At 41.9% G+C, this 15,411-nt stretch overlaps 1 protein-coding gene across 3 annotated transcripts; it reads right to left on the bottom strand.

Moving 5' to 3' along the window:
- Positions 1 to 850: 850 nt before the first annotated feature.
- Positions 851 to 14,536, bottom strand: ZNF630 (zinc finger protein 630). Of its 3 annotated transcripts, none has more exons than XM_017954298.2 (5): positions 14,517 to 14,536; positions 10,009 to 10,197; positions 4,104 to 4,230; positions 3,735 to 3,830; positions 851 to 3,516 (listed from the first exon to the last, which is right to left on the bottom strand). In XM_017954298.2, exons 2-5 carry the CDS (start codon positions 10,021 to 10,023, stop codon positions 1,853 to 1,855), a joined length of 1,902 nt encoding a protein of 633 aa, XP_017809787.1. In that variant the 5' UTR covers positions 10,024 to 10,197; positions 14,517 to 14,536; the 3' UTR covers positions 851 to 1,852. The 3 variants fall into 3 exon arrangements, with proteins under 3 accessions (XP_017809787.1, XP_017809785.1, XP_003917700.3); XM_017954296.3 differs by lacking the exon at positions 14,517 to 14,536 and adding an exon at positions 14,135 to 14,507; XM_003917651.4 differs by lacking the exon at positions 14,517 to 14,536 and adding an exon at positions 13,725 to 14,125.
- Positions 14,537 to 15,411: the final 875 nt, after the last annotated feature.

The raw sequence follows: 15,411 nt of genomic DNA, 5'->3' as shown, positions 1-15,411 counted from the left end.
AAGTGTTCAGTTAGCTCATTAGCTTATTAGCTTGCCCTTCTGCCTTCTGCTATGTGAGGACATGGCAAGAAGGCCCTCACCATTCCAAATACTAGTGTCTTGATCTTGGACTTCCTAGCCTCCAGAATAGTAAGAAATAAACTTCTATGCTTCATAAATTACCAGTCTCAGGTATTCTGTTGTAGAGGTACAAAGTGAACTGAGATAAACGATAAGGGAATCATCCATCTAAAATCTTGGCACTAAGTGGAAAGGTAAAAACGTCCTCTGAACATTTATAGCCACTGGCCTGCCATCATGCTTCTTTGCAGCTTAAACTCTCACCTTCCAGGTATTATGGACTATCAAGATTAAGAATATCAGGATTATCCTTAGCTTCCTGAAAACCCTTTGGGAGACTCCCTCCCTTTGTTACACCCTGGAACAAAAGTAACACATCTAAAATGGTACAAATGAAATCAGGACCACATGATGAAGGGTCAAAAGACAATAAAGCAACAAAAACAGGATGCACAACAGGAAATATGCTGGGAGTCCTAAGACCAAATAGATTTGTTATACCAACAAACAAAATTGGGCTGAACAATAGGATTTACCTACTGAAAAACAGAGTGCTCTCAGATTGGACCATAATGTCTAAAGTAGTTCTCAGATTAAGATACATAATCCAAATATACCTATAATAAATCAGAAAGGGTGAGATTAATTGAATTACACATTAAAGAAGTTAGAAAAAGAAAAAAAAATTTAAAAGCAGATGGAAGGATTTTAGTGAAATAAAAGCATAAATGAATAATTAGAAAATAGAAAAATGGCAAAATGCATGAACTGCAATACAGGTGAGGAAGAGTAAAATAAATAAAATATTAGCATTTATTTACCTAATTGAGGGAAAAATCACAAATACACTCTATGAGAACTATGTTGGAGAAATAACCCCAGATATAAAGGAAATTAATCATGAGACTACTTTACCCAAAATTATACAAATATATTAAGAACCTTGAGGAAATACATGATTTTTAAAAATTACAAAGAGTCCATATTTCTACATCTATATATTGATATATCAATATCTCAATCTAAATGCATATATAGGCCGGGTGCTGTGGCTCATGTCTGTAATCCCAGCACTTTGGAAAGCCGAGGTGGGCAGATCACCTGAGGTCAGTAGTTGGAGACCAGCCTTGCCAACATGGTGAAACCCCATCTTTACTAAAAATACAAAAATAAGCCAGGCCTGGTGTTGCATGCCGATAATTCCAGCTACTCAAGAAGGTGAGGCAGGACAGTCGCTCGAACCTAGGAGGTGGAGGTTGCAGTGAGCCAAGATCGCACCACTGCACTCCAACCTGGGTAAGAGTGAGACTCCATCTCAAAATAAAAAATACATAAATGCATATATAATCTAAACAGAAAAATATGATGGAAGAAATAGAGAAAGATGACAAAGAGATACCCTTCAAATAATGCGCCATGCCCAAATAAATTCACAAGAGAATTCTATAAAGCATTTTAGGACCAGACAACACCAAAGTAGTGCTAATTCTTCCAGATACATTTATCCTGTGAAGGGGGCCAAGATAGTTTTGAGGGTGAGCAAATCGATTCCATATTTGTGGTGTTGAAAATATTCTGAGGGCCTAACCAGATCATTCTGTGGAAGGGTAATCATATATACTGGGGAACATATGAGTCTATTCTACAGCTGAGAAGTTGTCACTATTTCTGTTCAATGTGAGTTTTCCCATGCACAGTGAGGACTGACTTCTGGGAATAGACCTTCCCACAATCAGCACATATACAAGGTGTCTTTACTATATGGATTCTGATGCCCAGTGAAGTATACATGCTAGCAGAAGGCCTTCCCACAGTCACTGCATCTGGAGGGTTTCTCCCCAGTGTGTCTTCTCTGATATGTAATCATCTGTGATTTCCGGAAAAAAGTCATCCCAGACTCAGCACATTCAGGGGGTTTCTCCCTAGGATGGGTTTTCTGATGTATAATGAGTGGAGACTTCCCACAGAAGGCCTTTCCACATTCACTACATTCATAGGGTTTCTCTCCAGTATGACCTCTCTGATGTAGAATGAGATGTGACTTCAGGGAAAAGGCCCTCCCACACTCGGTACACTCATAGGGTTTCTCCCCTTTGTGAACTCGCTGATGAATAATGAGGGGTGATTTCTGGGAGAAGGTTTTGCCACATTCACCACACTCATAAGGTTTCTCCCCTGTATGAATTCTCTGGTGTATGATAAGAGGTGATTTCTGAGAGAAGGATTTTCCACATTCAGTACACATGTAAGGTTTCTCTCCAGTATGAAGTCTTTGATGACCAGTGAGGTGTGACTTCTGGGAAAAGGCCTTCCCACAGTCAGTACACACATAAGGTTTTTCTCCTGTATGAATTCTTTGATGTCCTATGAGGTGGGACTGTTGGCAGAAAGTTTTCCCACATTCATTACACTTATAGGGCTTCTCTCCAGTATGCGTTCTCTGATGTATAATGAGCTGTGTTTTCCGAGGGAAGGTCTTCCCACATTCGGTACATTCATAGGGCTTCTCCCCAGTATGAGTTATCCGGTGTATAAAAAGATGAGACATTGCACAGAAGGCTTTCCCACATTCACTGCATTCAAAGGACTTCTCTCTGGTATGAACTCTCTGATGTATAATTAGATGTGACTTCTGGGAGAAAGCTTTTGGACACTCAAAACATTCATAGGGTTTCTCTCCAGTATGGACTCTCTGATGAACAATGAAAGGTGACTTCTGGGAGAATGCTCTTCCACACTCAGTACATTCATAGGGTTTCTCCCCAGTGTGAATTCTCTGATGCACAATGAGGTGTGATTTCTCACTGAAGGCTTTCCTACAATCTCCACATATATATGGTTTCTCTCCCGTATGAATTCTTTGATGTATAATGAGCTGTGACTTCTTGATAAAACCTTTCCCACATATACTACAAACATTGGGTTTCTCTCTGGCTTGAACTTTCTTATACTGAACATGGGCTTGCTTATGGCTGAGAACTTTTTCACTTTGACTGTCTCCATAGGGCTCCATTCCAGTATGAATGAAGCCTTCCTTCTCAGGCACAGAACAGGAAGCATTATACCTAGGTGGTCTCCCACATCCAAATATCTCAATGGGATTCTTTCTTGCATAGCTCCTGCTATAATTTAGTAAGTCTGATTTGGACTTCAAGCTATTTTCACATGAATCAAGCTTATGGAATTTTTGACTTGAAGGAGCAAGGTCTGTGCACTGATTGAACATTTTCCCAAATGCACTATACTTGGAACCCGTCTCATCAGTCAATGTTTCATGACTGATGACTGTGACTTGCCTCAAAACTCTGTCTTGATTTCCTTGATATCTATCTATCTGCCAGATTTTTAAAACAGAGTACAATGAATTATCCTTTGGGGCTCTTTCTAGTATCTCCCTTTGAAATAAAAGTTCTCCAGAAATGATCTGCTGGGAAGATTCAAGGCCTTTCACTCTGTCTGAAGGAAGAAGAAAGAGGCAAAATCAAATAGACACACACACACACACACACACACAACATTTGGCAATGAACAGAGGTACTAGGAAGGTGGCTGTTGTAGAATGAATGTTATAAAGGAGGCCTGATAAATTTTAAGGAAGAAAAAAGGTAACAGATGTCAGAGATGTCAAGGAAGAAGAAGATGCCCTCTTGACCATCTACCCACTTCTCACTTACCTAAGTAGATCCACCTTGACAACTCACTCTCTATGATCCATGGGTCCTTTCCATGTTCCAACTTAAATATTACATCTGGTTTTATACCTGAACACCCTGTTAAGAGAAAATTGTAGTGGCTTTGGACTTGGCAGCTCAGAAATTCATGAAGAGAAGCACTTGCAGGGGCCTCCCAGCAAAGTTGAATCCTTAACTCATACCATAACATAAAAATAAATTCTAGATATAACAAAAGTATAAACATGAAAAATCAAAACTATAAAAGAACACACTCTATTAAAGGAATATCATAAAGGTCATGGTATTGACAGCTCTAAAAGAAGGATGAGGAGGATTTGATTCATTGGTACACAGGGAATCTGCCCTTACCCACGGAGACCAGGTGACTATAGGTCTCCAGCATCACATCCCTATGTAGGGTCTTCTGAGCAGGATTCAACTGCTGCCACTCTTCCTTGGTGAAGTCCACAGCCACATCCTCAAATGTCACTGGTTCCTATAACAGCACATTCTTGTACAATCTGCTCATTCTGGTCATTTTTACCATAGCAATACATGTAGGATGCCTACTTTGCACTTTGCCCAGCATACTTTATGAGAGAAACAATGTAAAACCCTGCCATTAGCAAGCATAGTTAATGGAACAGAACAGACAGTCTAGAAATAGATACAAATAAAAATGTGAAATTTAATATATAATAAAGGTAGCATTTTAAACAGGTATGGAAAAACAGATTATTCAAAACTGGAGAGCTATCAGAAAAAAAATGTAACTGAATCCCCTACCTCACACTACATACAAAAATAAATTCAGGACAAAAATTTAAATGAAAAAGAGAAACTATAAAATAAAGACAGGACAGGTTTTAAAAAATAATCTTTGAGTGGAGAAGACTCTTCTAAACATGCCCCAAAGCCCAGATGCCACAAATGAAAACACTGATAAATGTGACTACTTTATGTATTACGTGGCAAAATATATCAAACAAACCCAAAGGATATGACTAACTAGGGAAAAAATATACACAAAACAGATAGGATGGACAAGGAGTTAATTTATTCCATGTATAGAGAGAACTCCTGCAAAGCAAGAAGAAAACGACCAACAACTTTTAAAAAAATGGTTGATATGGTTTGGCTCTGTGTCCCCACCCAAATCTCATCTTGAATTGCAATCCCCACTTGTCAAGTGAAGGAGGTGATTGAATCATGGAGGCACTTTCCCCCATGCTGTTCTCGTAATAGTGAGTGAGTTCTCACAGGATCTAATGGTTTTATAAGTGTCTGGCATTTCCCTTGCTGGCATTTCTCTCTCCTGCCACCATGTGAAGAAGGTCCTTGCTTCCTTGCTTCCCCTTCCACCATGATTGTAAGTTTCCTGAGGCTTCCCCAGCCCTGTGGAACTGTGAGTCAATTAAACTTCTTTCCTTTATAAATTACACAGTCTTGGGTATTTCCTTATAGTGGCATGAGAACAGACTAATACAGTGGTCAAGGGACATGGCCATCATTTCACAGAAAGGAAAATGCAAATGTTTTTTAAACACGTAAAAAGATGCTCAACTTCACTCACATGAAGATAAATGCAAGCTAAAACAAGACACAATTTTTCCCTTACATATTATCAAAGATGGGCATTTGATTAGTCACTGGTCAAATGCTATGACTGGGGATAAGTCACAGTGACTTAGTGTAAGTTAGTAAAGATGTCAAAAAACAGGCATACTCAAATTGTCTGTGGTGTATGGTATATTTTGAAGGCAATTAATTTGGCAATATCTTTCAAAAGTTGTAATGTACACATCCCTCTGACTTGCAATTTGGTTTCCAGAAGTTATTCTACATAAACATAAACATTCACATATGTGAGCAAATGACATGTGTGAAGACACTGCTTTATAGTACTATTTATAATAGCAAAAGAATGGAAACCATCTCATGGGAGATTGGATGAATAAATTATGCTACGATCTCCATAAGGGAATACTATATGCAATTATAAATAGTAACAAGGAAGGGGCCAGATGTGGTGGCTCACACCTGTAATCCCAGCCCTTTGGGAGGCAGGGGCAGGTGGATCACTTGAGGTCAGGAGTTCGAGACCAGCCTGGCCAAAATGGCGAAATCCCGTCTCTACTAAAAATACAAAAATTAGCCGGGCATGGTGGTGCATGCCTGTAGTCCCAGCTACTCAGGCGGCTGAGGCAGGAGAATTGCTTGAACCCGGGAGGCAGAGGATGCAGTGAGTCGAGACTGTGCCACTGCACTCGAGCCTGGGTGACAGACTGAGACTCTGTCTCAAACAAAACAAAACAAAACAACAAACAAACAAAAAACCAGCCTGGGCAACATGGCAAAACCCTGTCTCTACAAAAAATACAAAACATTAGCCGGGTGTGGTGGCACACACTTATAGGCCCAGCTACTAGGGAGGCTGAGGTGAGAGGATCACCTGAGCCTGGGAGGTCAAGGCTGCAGTGAGCCAAGATAGTGCCACTGCACTTTAGCCTGGGCAACTGAAGTGAAACCCTGAAAAAAAAAAGGAAAGCAAACAAGCAAGCAAGCAACAAGGAAGCTCTACATTAATTGATATGCCACAATATCTAAGATATACTGTTAAGTGAAAATAAGCATTCATTCACTGAGCAAGCAGTTATTGAGTACCTAGTGAATACCAAGCACTATTCTAGGAACTGGGGATACAGCAGGAAAAAAAACCTGGCAAAAATACCTTCCCTGAAGGAGTTTATATTCTAGTGAGGGGGGACAGACAAAAAGATTGAGAGAAAAATCACTACCTGGCCAAAAAAAAGAAAAAAAAGTTTGCAATGTGCACTTCAAAATCACTCGTATACAAAAAGCTTCTGGGAAACCATAAGCAAAGACAAAGAAAGAGGGATTCACAGAGAAATACAAAATGGAAAATAAATATGTGAAAAGATGCTGAAGCTTATTTAATCCCTACAGAAAAGCAAATGAAAATGAAATATAATGCTTAATCATAAAAACAACAAGAATGAAAAATACAGATGATGGCTAATGGTGGCAGGAGGGAAGGGGAACCTTGGGAAACAGGTGGACTTTCTTGTAAACAATTTGTGGCCACATGTGTCAGCTGATTACACAGGATCGAAATACAATTTGGACCAGGCAGGGTGGCTCACGCCTGTAATCCCAGCACTTTGGGAGGCTATGGTGGGCAGATCACCCGAGGTCAGGAGTTCGAGACCAGTTTGCCCAACATGGTGAAGCCCAGTATCTGCTAAAAATGCAAAAATTAGCCGGGCATGGTGGCAGGCACCTGTAATCCCAGCTACTCGGGAGGCTGAGGCAGAAGAATCGCTTGAACCTGGGAGGTGGAGGTTGCAGTGAGCTGAGATCACGCCACTGCACTCCAACCTGGGGGACAGAGTGAGACTCTGTCTCAAAAAATATATATGTACGATTTGAAAAATATTCTTTAAATTTTAAGCATGTGTGCCTCTGACCTAGCACACTCATGTCTAAGAATGTGGCCTACACAACTACTTCACAAATATAAAAAGATGTCTTTATAAAGTTGTTTTATTTGTGACTTCACTGCTTGAGAGGTCTGGTTAGGTCATGTACTAGCTGTGTGATCTCTGTGCCTCGTTTTCTTCATCTGAAAAATGGGAATAACAATGGTACCTAGCACAGAGAGTTCCTGGATAAATTAAATGAGTTAATTCCATGGTATTTTATAATAGCAGTGCCTGGTACATGATAAGCACTGGGTAAACAGTAGCTATGATTATTCTTATTATTATTACTATTGTATATAAAAGAAAAACTAGAAATAACTTTTTTACAGCCCATCAACAAGGTTCTGGTATCCTGCAAACATTAAATGGACATTTAATGGACATTAATTTGACAATGTAGATCAGTGGACAATGTAGATCAGGACATAGCAAACTATGGCCTGCAGGCCAAATTTAGCCCATAATGTGTTTTTCAATGGTCCACAAGCTGAAGTGGTTTTACACGTTTTCTTTTGAGACAGTCTTGCTCTACCACCCAAGCTGGAGTACAGTGAAACAATCTTGACTCACTGCAACCTCCTCCTCCCAGGCTCAAGTGATTCTCCTGCATCAGCCTCCTGAGTAGCTGGCACCACAGGCGCATGCCACCATGCCTGGCTAATTTTTGTATGTTTTTGTAGAGATGGGGTTTCGCCATGTTGCCCAGGCTGGCCTAGAACTCCTGAGCTCAAGCAATCCGCCCACCTTGGCCTCCCAAAGTGCTGGGATTATAGGCGTGAACAGCTGCACCTGGCCTGGTTTTTACATTTTTAATGATTGAAAAAAAAGTCAAAAGAAGAATAATATTTTGTGACACATGAAAGTTATATGAAATTCAACCTTCAGCGTCCATAAATAAACTGTTATTGAATCATGGCCAGACTCATTGGTTTACATATTGTCGATAGCTGCTTTCTACCTAAAACAGCAGATTTGAATAGTTGCAACAGGGACCGTATGGCCCACAAAGCCTCAGATATTTCGATCTGTACCTCTACAGAAAAAAATTTGCTGAGCCTTGACTTAGAGGAACTGAACAAATTGAAAATTACAATGTACCAAATCGGACATAAAAAGAAACAGAAAATTTGAATGGTAGTATATCTTTTAAATAAATTGAATATATAATTTAAAACCTTCCCACAAAGAAAACTCCATACCCTGATGGCTTCACTGGGGAGCTCCTCCAAACATTTAAGAAGGAAATAGGCTGGGCGCGGTGGCTCATGCCTGTAATCCCAACACTTTGGGAGGCCGAGGTGGGTGGATCACCTGAGGCCAGGAATTTGAGACCAGCCTGCCCAACATGGTGAAACCCCATCTGTACTAAAAACACAAAAGTTAGCTAGGCATGGTGGTGGGCACTTGTAATCTCAGGTACTTGGGAGACTGAGGCGGGAGAATCTCTTGAACCTGGGAGGCAGAGGTTGCAATGAGCCGAGATCGTGCCACTGCACTCCAGCTTGGGCGACAAGAGTGAAACTCCATCTCAAAAAAAAAAAAAAAAAAAATTAAGGAGGAAATAATACCAATATTACCCCAATTTTCCCAGAGAATATAAAGAGAATACTTTCCAACATGAGGCTAACGTAACATGAAGCCAAAATGTGGCAGAAACAATACCAGAAAGTAAAATTACAGGCCCTTATGTCTTATGAACATAGTAGTATAAACCCTAAACAAAATATTAACAAGGGATTGGGTAGATCATGATGATGATAATAGGAGTAGGTGGGGATAAAAGATAGATAAAACAAGCTTGGCTATCAGTTGATAATATTTGCAGATGGATAATTACAAAAGGGTTCACTAAAATCTCTACTTTCGTATATGTTCAAAATTAAAATTTTCCAAATAAAAGGTATTAAAACTACATTTATTGAGTATATTTTATATTAGGCAAGAAAAGAAAGTAGCAGAATAGAACAGAAACAGTGTGTGTATTTTTTTGTGTGGTAAAGAAAAAATACGTGACAATAATGAGATCATTTTCACACATTTACACATCCATCTACACATATAGATGGAGTTATAAATGCATGAAGAAAAGAGATACTCCTCAAACCAGATAATCCTAGTTATGTCAGGGAAGGAGGAAGAAGTGAGATTGGAGATATTTCACTTCTTTTTTTTTTTTTTTTAAACTATATTGTTTATATTCTTTGCCCCACGTATAGATTACCTTTTCAGGGAGGCGGAAAAAAAAAACCAGACTAAAATTGGAAGAGCAGAGAAGGAACTGGTCTTGAGTTGGGTTGAGACCCCACAAACTCTGAGATGACAGCAAAGGAGCCATGGAAAACAAGGAAACTATCCCACTCTCCAAGCCCCTGCCCGAGAACTTTAACTAAAAACATTCTCTTTAGAACAACTACTGACAATACCACCCTGAACTGAAAACCACTGGCCTTCAGGAAAACTCAGTAACAAAATTCCTTAGGTTAAAGTCCCAGAAATCTTGACTTGCTAAGGAGCTGGACTGATTTCTTTTTGTGGAGAATGCAAATCACATAATTGATCATGCTATGTTACCCTTTTCACTGGAGCTGCCAGGAGGCTCATAGTCAAAATGTTTAGTTACGTTTCTATGAAGGCCAGATGATCTGTGTATCTTCACAGCAATTTTGCCTGTTGATCATCTATTCTTTCTAAATTTCTCTAATCCTTATTTTCAACGAACTGCCCCTTCCCATTTTGTTGTGGGAAAACCAAGTGGCAAACAAATAACTTACCTGGGACTCAATCATTTTCTGTTTCTCTTTGGAAAGCAATTGGGGGCGGGGTGGGGTGCAGAAGAGTCTAGGAGATCAAGCTGAATTAACCACTCTTCAATAGCTGGATGTGACAATGTGTTGCTTGTTAATTCATTGATGACTTGTGTTTCTCATCTGACTTGGTAATTCCATTTCCAGAACTTTGTCCTAAAGTAATAATCATGGATACGTGCAGATATTTAACCACAGAAACCTTCAACACAGTTTTGTCTTTAGCACCATATTATTGAAAATAATATAAATGCGCAGCACTAAAGACTGGGAAAATAAATTATAGAACCTCCAAAGGCTTGAAAGGCAGGCAGCCCTTAAAAGCAACACTCTAGATGATTAAAAGAGGCTCAGGAAACACCGCCAGCAAATGTAAAATATGGTCTTGTCTGGGTCTTTACTTGAATAGACAAAAGAAATTTTTGAGATAATCGTGAAAGTTTGAACCCTGACTAGATATTTGATAACATTAAGGAATTTAACCATTGATTATCTGAAGATATTATTGTTAATTATTTTACCTTAAGGTAACAGCATCGACCTTTAAGGCCTTATCTTTTACATAATGAAGCGTGTATGGATGAAAAGATATGTCTGGGATTTGTTTCAAAATAATAAAGACTACACATGTAAAAAGTCATTGAATTACATACAGGCTGGGTGCGGTGGGCCAGCACTTTGGGAGGCCAAGGCGGGTGGATTGCCTGAGCTCAGGAATTGGAGACCAGCCTGGGCAACATAGCGAAAACCCGTCTCTACTAAAAAATACAAAAATCAGCCAGGCATGGTGGTGCGTGCTTGTAATCCCAGCATGTTGGGAGGTGGAGGAGGGCAAATTGCTTGAGACCAGGCGTTCGAGACTAGCCTGGGTAACATAGGGAGACCCATCTCTACAAAAAATTAGCCTGGCATGGTGGCGCACACCTGTAATCCCAGCACTTTGGGAGGCTGAAGCAGGCAGATGGCTTGAGCCCAGGAGTTCGAGACCAACCTGGCCAACATGGCAAAATTCCCCTCTACTAAAAATTAGCCAGGCATAGTGGTGAGTGCCTGTAATCTCAGCTACTAGGGAGACTGAGACATGAGAATCACTTGAACCCAGGAGATGGAGTTTGCAGTGAGCCGAGATTGAGCCACTGCACTTCAGCCTGGACTACGAGTGAGTGAGGAAAGAGGAAAGAAAGGCAAGAAGGGCAGGAAGGAAGGCAGGAGGGAAGGCAGGAAGGAAGGCAGGAAGGCAGGGAAGGAGGGAGGGAGGGAGGAAGAAAGAAGAAAGGAAAGGCATTCTGGGAGGAAGAAGTGAGAGGGTGGCCTAGATGAGGACTTGGCGAACTTTTTCTGTAAAAGGGTCATATGGTAAATGTTTTCGATTTTGTGGGGTCTGTGGTTTCTGCTGTAACTACTCAGCCCTGCCATTGCAGGTTGAAAATAGCCCTAGACAATACATAAACTAAAGGTGCTCACTGACTGTGTTCCAATTAAACATCATTTTTGGGCACAGATATTTGAGTTTTATATCATTTTCATGGGTCACAAAATATTCTCCATTTGATTTTTTTCCAAGGATAAAAAGTGTGAAAAAACCATTCTTAATTCCTGGCTGTATTTTTTTAAAAAAGCAGCATGTCAGATTTGGCCCACTGCCCAGTTTTCTAGCCCCTGGTCTAGATAAAACAAGATTGGCCATGAGTTGATGACTGATGAGACTGGGTGGTGGGCATAATGGGGGTCCATTATACAATTCCCTCTATTTTTGTGGATGCTTGAAAATTTCCATAAGAAAGGTTTATATTTAAGTATTACCATAGAAATAATCTTAGTAGTACTATGGAAATTAACTTAATGGCATGGAAACATCACTGCAAAATGAAGAAGAGGCAGAACACAAGAATGTGTTCCTAATTGTTTAATAACAGAATAACAGGCCGGGGTGGTGGCTCACACCTGTCATCCCAATACTTTGGGAGGCCAAGGCAGGAGGACTGCTTGAGTCCAGAAGTTCGAGGTCAGCCTGAGCAACATAGTGAGACTTCATTTCTACAAAAAATAAACAAAATTAGCCGGGCGTGGTGGTGCACACCTGTATTCCCGACTACTTGGCAGGCTGAGGCAAGAGAGTCACTTGAACCCGAGAGGCGGAGGTTGCAGTGAGCTGAGATCACACCACTGCACTCCAGCCTGGGCAACAGAGCGAGACTCTGTCAAAGAAAAAAAGAAAAAAAGGAAAAGAAAAACAACCATGTAGATCACACATTCTCATTGGGGGTGATACTGCCCCCAAGGAGGCAAAAATTAGTTCTTGGTGGTCAAAAAAAAGAAAGAAAAATTCTTAGATATTACAATGGTTTGTGACCCTCCAAAGCAACCCTAGCTGACAAAACCTTATTCCTTGGTATTTAATTTCCTTCACCAGATTTTGGTATTACATGAGCAGCAGTAACCTTGAGTTCAAGGAAGATCCATGAAATATATACAAAATCAGTGCTGCAAAACTACGGTGAATAGGTAACATTCAGGTATTAACTCACTTCTCATCCCAAGCCTCACAGGGTAGGCCCTGCTATTATCCTCATTTCGCAGTGGGGAAACTGAGGCCTGGAGAGGTTTCATGAGTTGTCTAAGATCACACTGCCAGTGATTTAGAACGAGGTGATAGAAGAACAAAAAGTAAAGAACTCCTCCCAAGCTGTCCTGGCACTAAAATTTTCAGAGATTCAACACCATTTGCTTCTGGGTGCCCTAAAAAATTAGTTATCCTCCTAAATTCCACAGGACATTGTCTGTTTTTTAACTGAGAATGTGCTTTACAGTTCGAAATTAGCTTAAAATCTTCATATTTAAAGCCATAAAATGAAAAGAGAAGCCAAAAATTGGAAGATTTGCAAAACACATACCACTACTAAAGGAGTGGTATCAGAATATATAAAAACAATTCCTGGCTGGGCACAGTAGCTCACGCCTGCAATCCCAGCACTTTGGGAGGCCGAGATGGGTATATCACCTGAGGTTAAGAGTTTGGGACCAGCTTGGCCAACATGGTGAAACCCCGTCTCTACTACAAATACAAAAAAATTAGCCAGGCGTGGTGGCGGGCACCTGTAATTCCAGCTACTAGGGAGGCTGAGGTAGGATAATTGCTAAAACCCAGGAGGCAGAGGTTGCAGGGAACCGTGATTGCTCCACGCACTCCAGCCTGGGCGACAGAGCGAGACTTCGTCTCAAAAAGAAAAAAAAGAAAAAAAAAAAAAAGAAAAATTCCTACAAATCATTAAGAAAAAAGCAGAGAGTCTAACAGAAAAATGAACAAAAGACAGGCCCCTCACAAAAGAGGATCTCCCAGTGATCAATCCTTATAAGAAAATGTGCTCAAACTTATTGGTCATGAGGGAAATACGAATCAAACCACCGAGTCGGACTCCTCCATGAGAATGTGGACACCACAAGGGCAGAGATTTTTGTTTATTCATGGACATATTATTGATCTGAAAGAGTCACCCATCATGGACCCCACAGAACGTCAACACTGACCCCACACACTCCCATTCTTGTCCCCATAGACCCTCATCCCTCACCCCAGATCCCCCTATCCATTCACCCCACGGACCAGCATCCCTCACCCTACAGACCAACCATCACTCACCCCAGACTCCCTTCACCCATCCCATAGAAGCCCCATCACTCACCCTTACAGACACCATCAAGCACCGCACAGATCCCCCGTCACCCCACAAACTCCCGTTCGCGTAACCCACATACTGTTACCCCTGGTCCCACAGACTCCCCTATCACTGTTCTCCACGTCACTCAATCCCCTCCTTAGGCCCTCCACTTGTCCCCATCCGTCACTGATCACATAGACCCGCAGCGTTCAGCCAGGCCCCTCACCCCGGCTTTGCTCTCAAGCCGGGCTTGGCTTCCCGCCTGCCCAAATGCGTTCAACATCCCCCAAAAGGCCATTTCCCCTTCCAGTCCTCCCGGGGAGATGTCAGGGTGACGCGGGAGCTTATCTTTCGCTGGCTCCGAAACAGCCGCGAAGCCGCGAAGCCGAGCTCTACCAGTAATAAAAATGGCGTCATTCCGCCAGCGCCAGGACCTCTGTCGCTGGCCGTGGTCTCGCACTGCTTTCAGAGGCTCCCATTCCAGCCAGAGGAGAGGTGCGTTTGGGGGCCCGGGGGAGTCCTCGTGATATCTCCGAGTTTGGGTATTCGAAATTGATCCTACGAAAGCAGTGTGAGGCTTGGAAGGGCCGCGACTGTCCCGGGCGGGTGAGTGGGCGTTCCCGGCCACCAGAAGAGGCACGGCCTGAGCATAGGCGTGGCGATATGGCAGAGTGGGAAGGGGGGAAAGTGGGAAGGCCGGACAGAGCACCCCCCGGGAGATTCCTCTGCAGAAGCGGATTCCTAAAACGTCTGGAGAAAGGGAAGAGACCTTTGACATCATACAGCCATTCAGGGGACTCACACATACTCGCCCACCTCTCCCCACCTGGCCTCGGCGCCCTCCCGCCTTCCTATTGTTCCTCCTAGGCGTCAGGACCCGTCCCCGTCTGTCACTCACTGCCCACCGGTCCTCCATTGGCTCCTTTGAACACGGAAGGGCCTGCCTTCACCTGTCATTTACAGCCTGGACTTCTGCTCACCTTAGTTCAAGTAGGCTTATATGGCCTTTTGCAGCCCATATCAAAACTAAAAGAGTTCATAGAGTCAGAGGTTCGAGGTAAAACCTAAGGGACATTGGTTTTAGAAGAGTTTAACAAAGGGCTGGATTGGAAGTCAGCCTGGAACAGGATTGCAGAGTTAACAGAGGTTCATGTTCTATACAAAACAGGAACTCTGATGGTTGCAATAGTTAAGAAAGTCCTAAGATTCAATACTTCTATCAGGGTGTATGGATGGAGAAAACATGAACAAATACCCTGCCTAAAGATCAAATCAGAGGGGCACTGGTGGTGGAATAGTAACCCAATTCCGAAGTTATTTCAGAGAGGACTTGAATGGAAGGTTAACTTAGACTCAAGTCTGAACCACAGACCAGAGACCCATTAAAGGTGATGTGGTTAACAGAGGCCCAGAATTCACAGCCTATACCAAAGGGATAATGATGGTGGAAGAATTAATCAAGGTCTGACTTCAAAGTCAAACCAAATGGCATTCATTATAAAAATGTTAACTGAGGGCTGGGCACAGTGGCTCACACCTGTAATCCCAGCACTTTGGCGGCTGAGGCCGGAGGATCATGTGAGCCCAGGAGATCAAGACCAGCCTGGGCAACATAGTGAGACTCCATCTCTATAAAAATAAATGTTAACTGAGGACTGGGGTTGGCGGATACAGGAGAAGGGGCACAAGTAGCTAAAAAGTTAGTACAGCT

The sequence above is a fragment of the Papio anubis genome, chromosome X, assembly GCF_008728515.1.
Source record: "Papio anubis isolate 15944 chromosome X, Panubis1.0, whole genome shotgun sequence".
Taxonomy (NCBI): Eukaryota; Metazoa; Chordata; class Mammalia; order Primates; family Cercopithecidae; genus Papio; species Papio anubis.
The sequence above is the reverse complement of the archived record's forward strand: the minus strand, read 5'-3'. Positions and strand labels throughout refer to the sequence as shown.

Bases quoted from the DNA above. Each gene is read 5' to 3' on its own strand.
- ZNF630 (XM_017954298.2), bottom strand. The intron at 3,831-4,103 runs GTAAGGGCAGAT...TTCTCTTAACAG, and splicing joins TAGTCACCTGGTCTCCGTGG to GGTGTTCAGGTATAAAACCA. The intron at 3,517-3,734 runs GTAAGTGAGAAG...TTCTTCCTTCAG, and splicing joins GTCAAGGTGGATCTACTTAG to ACAGAGTGAAAGGCCTTGAA.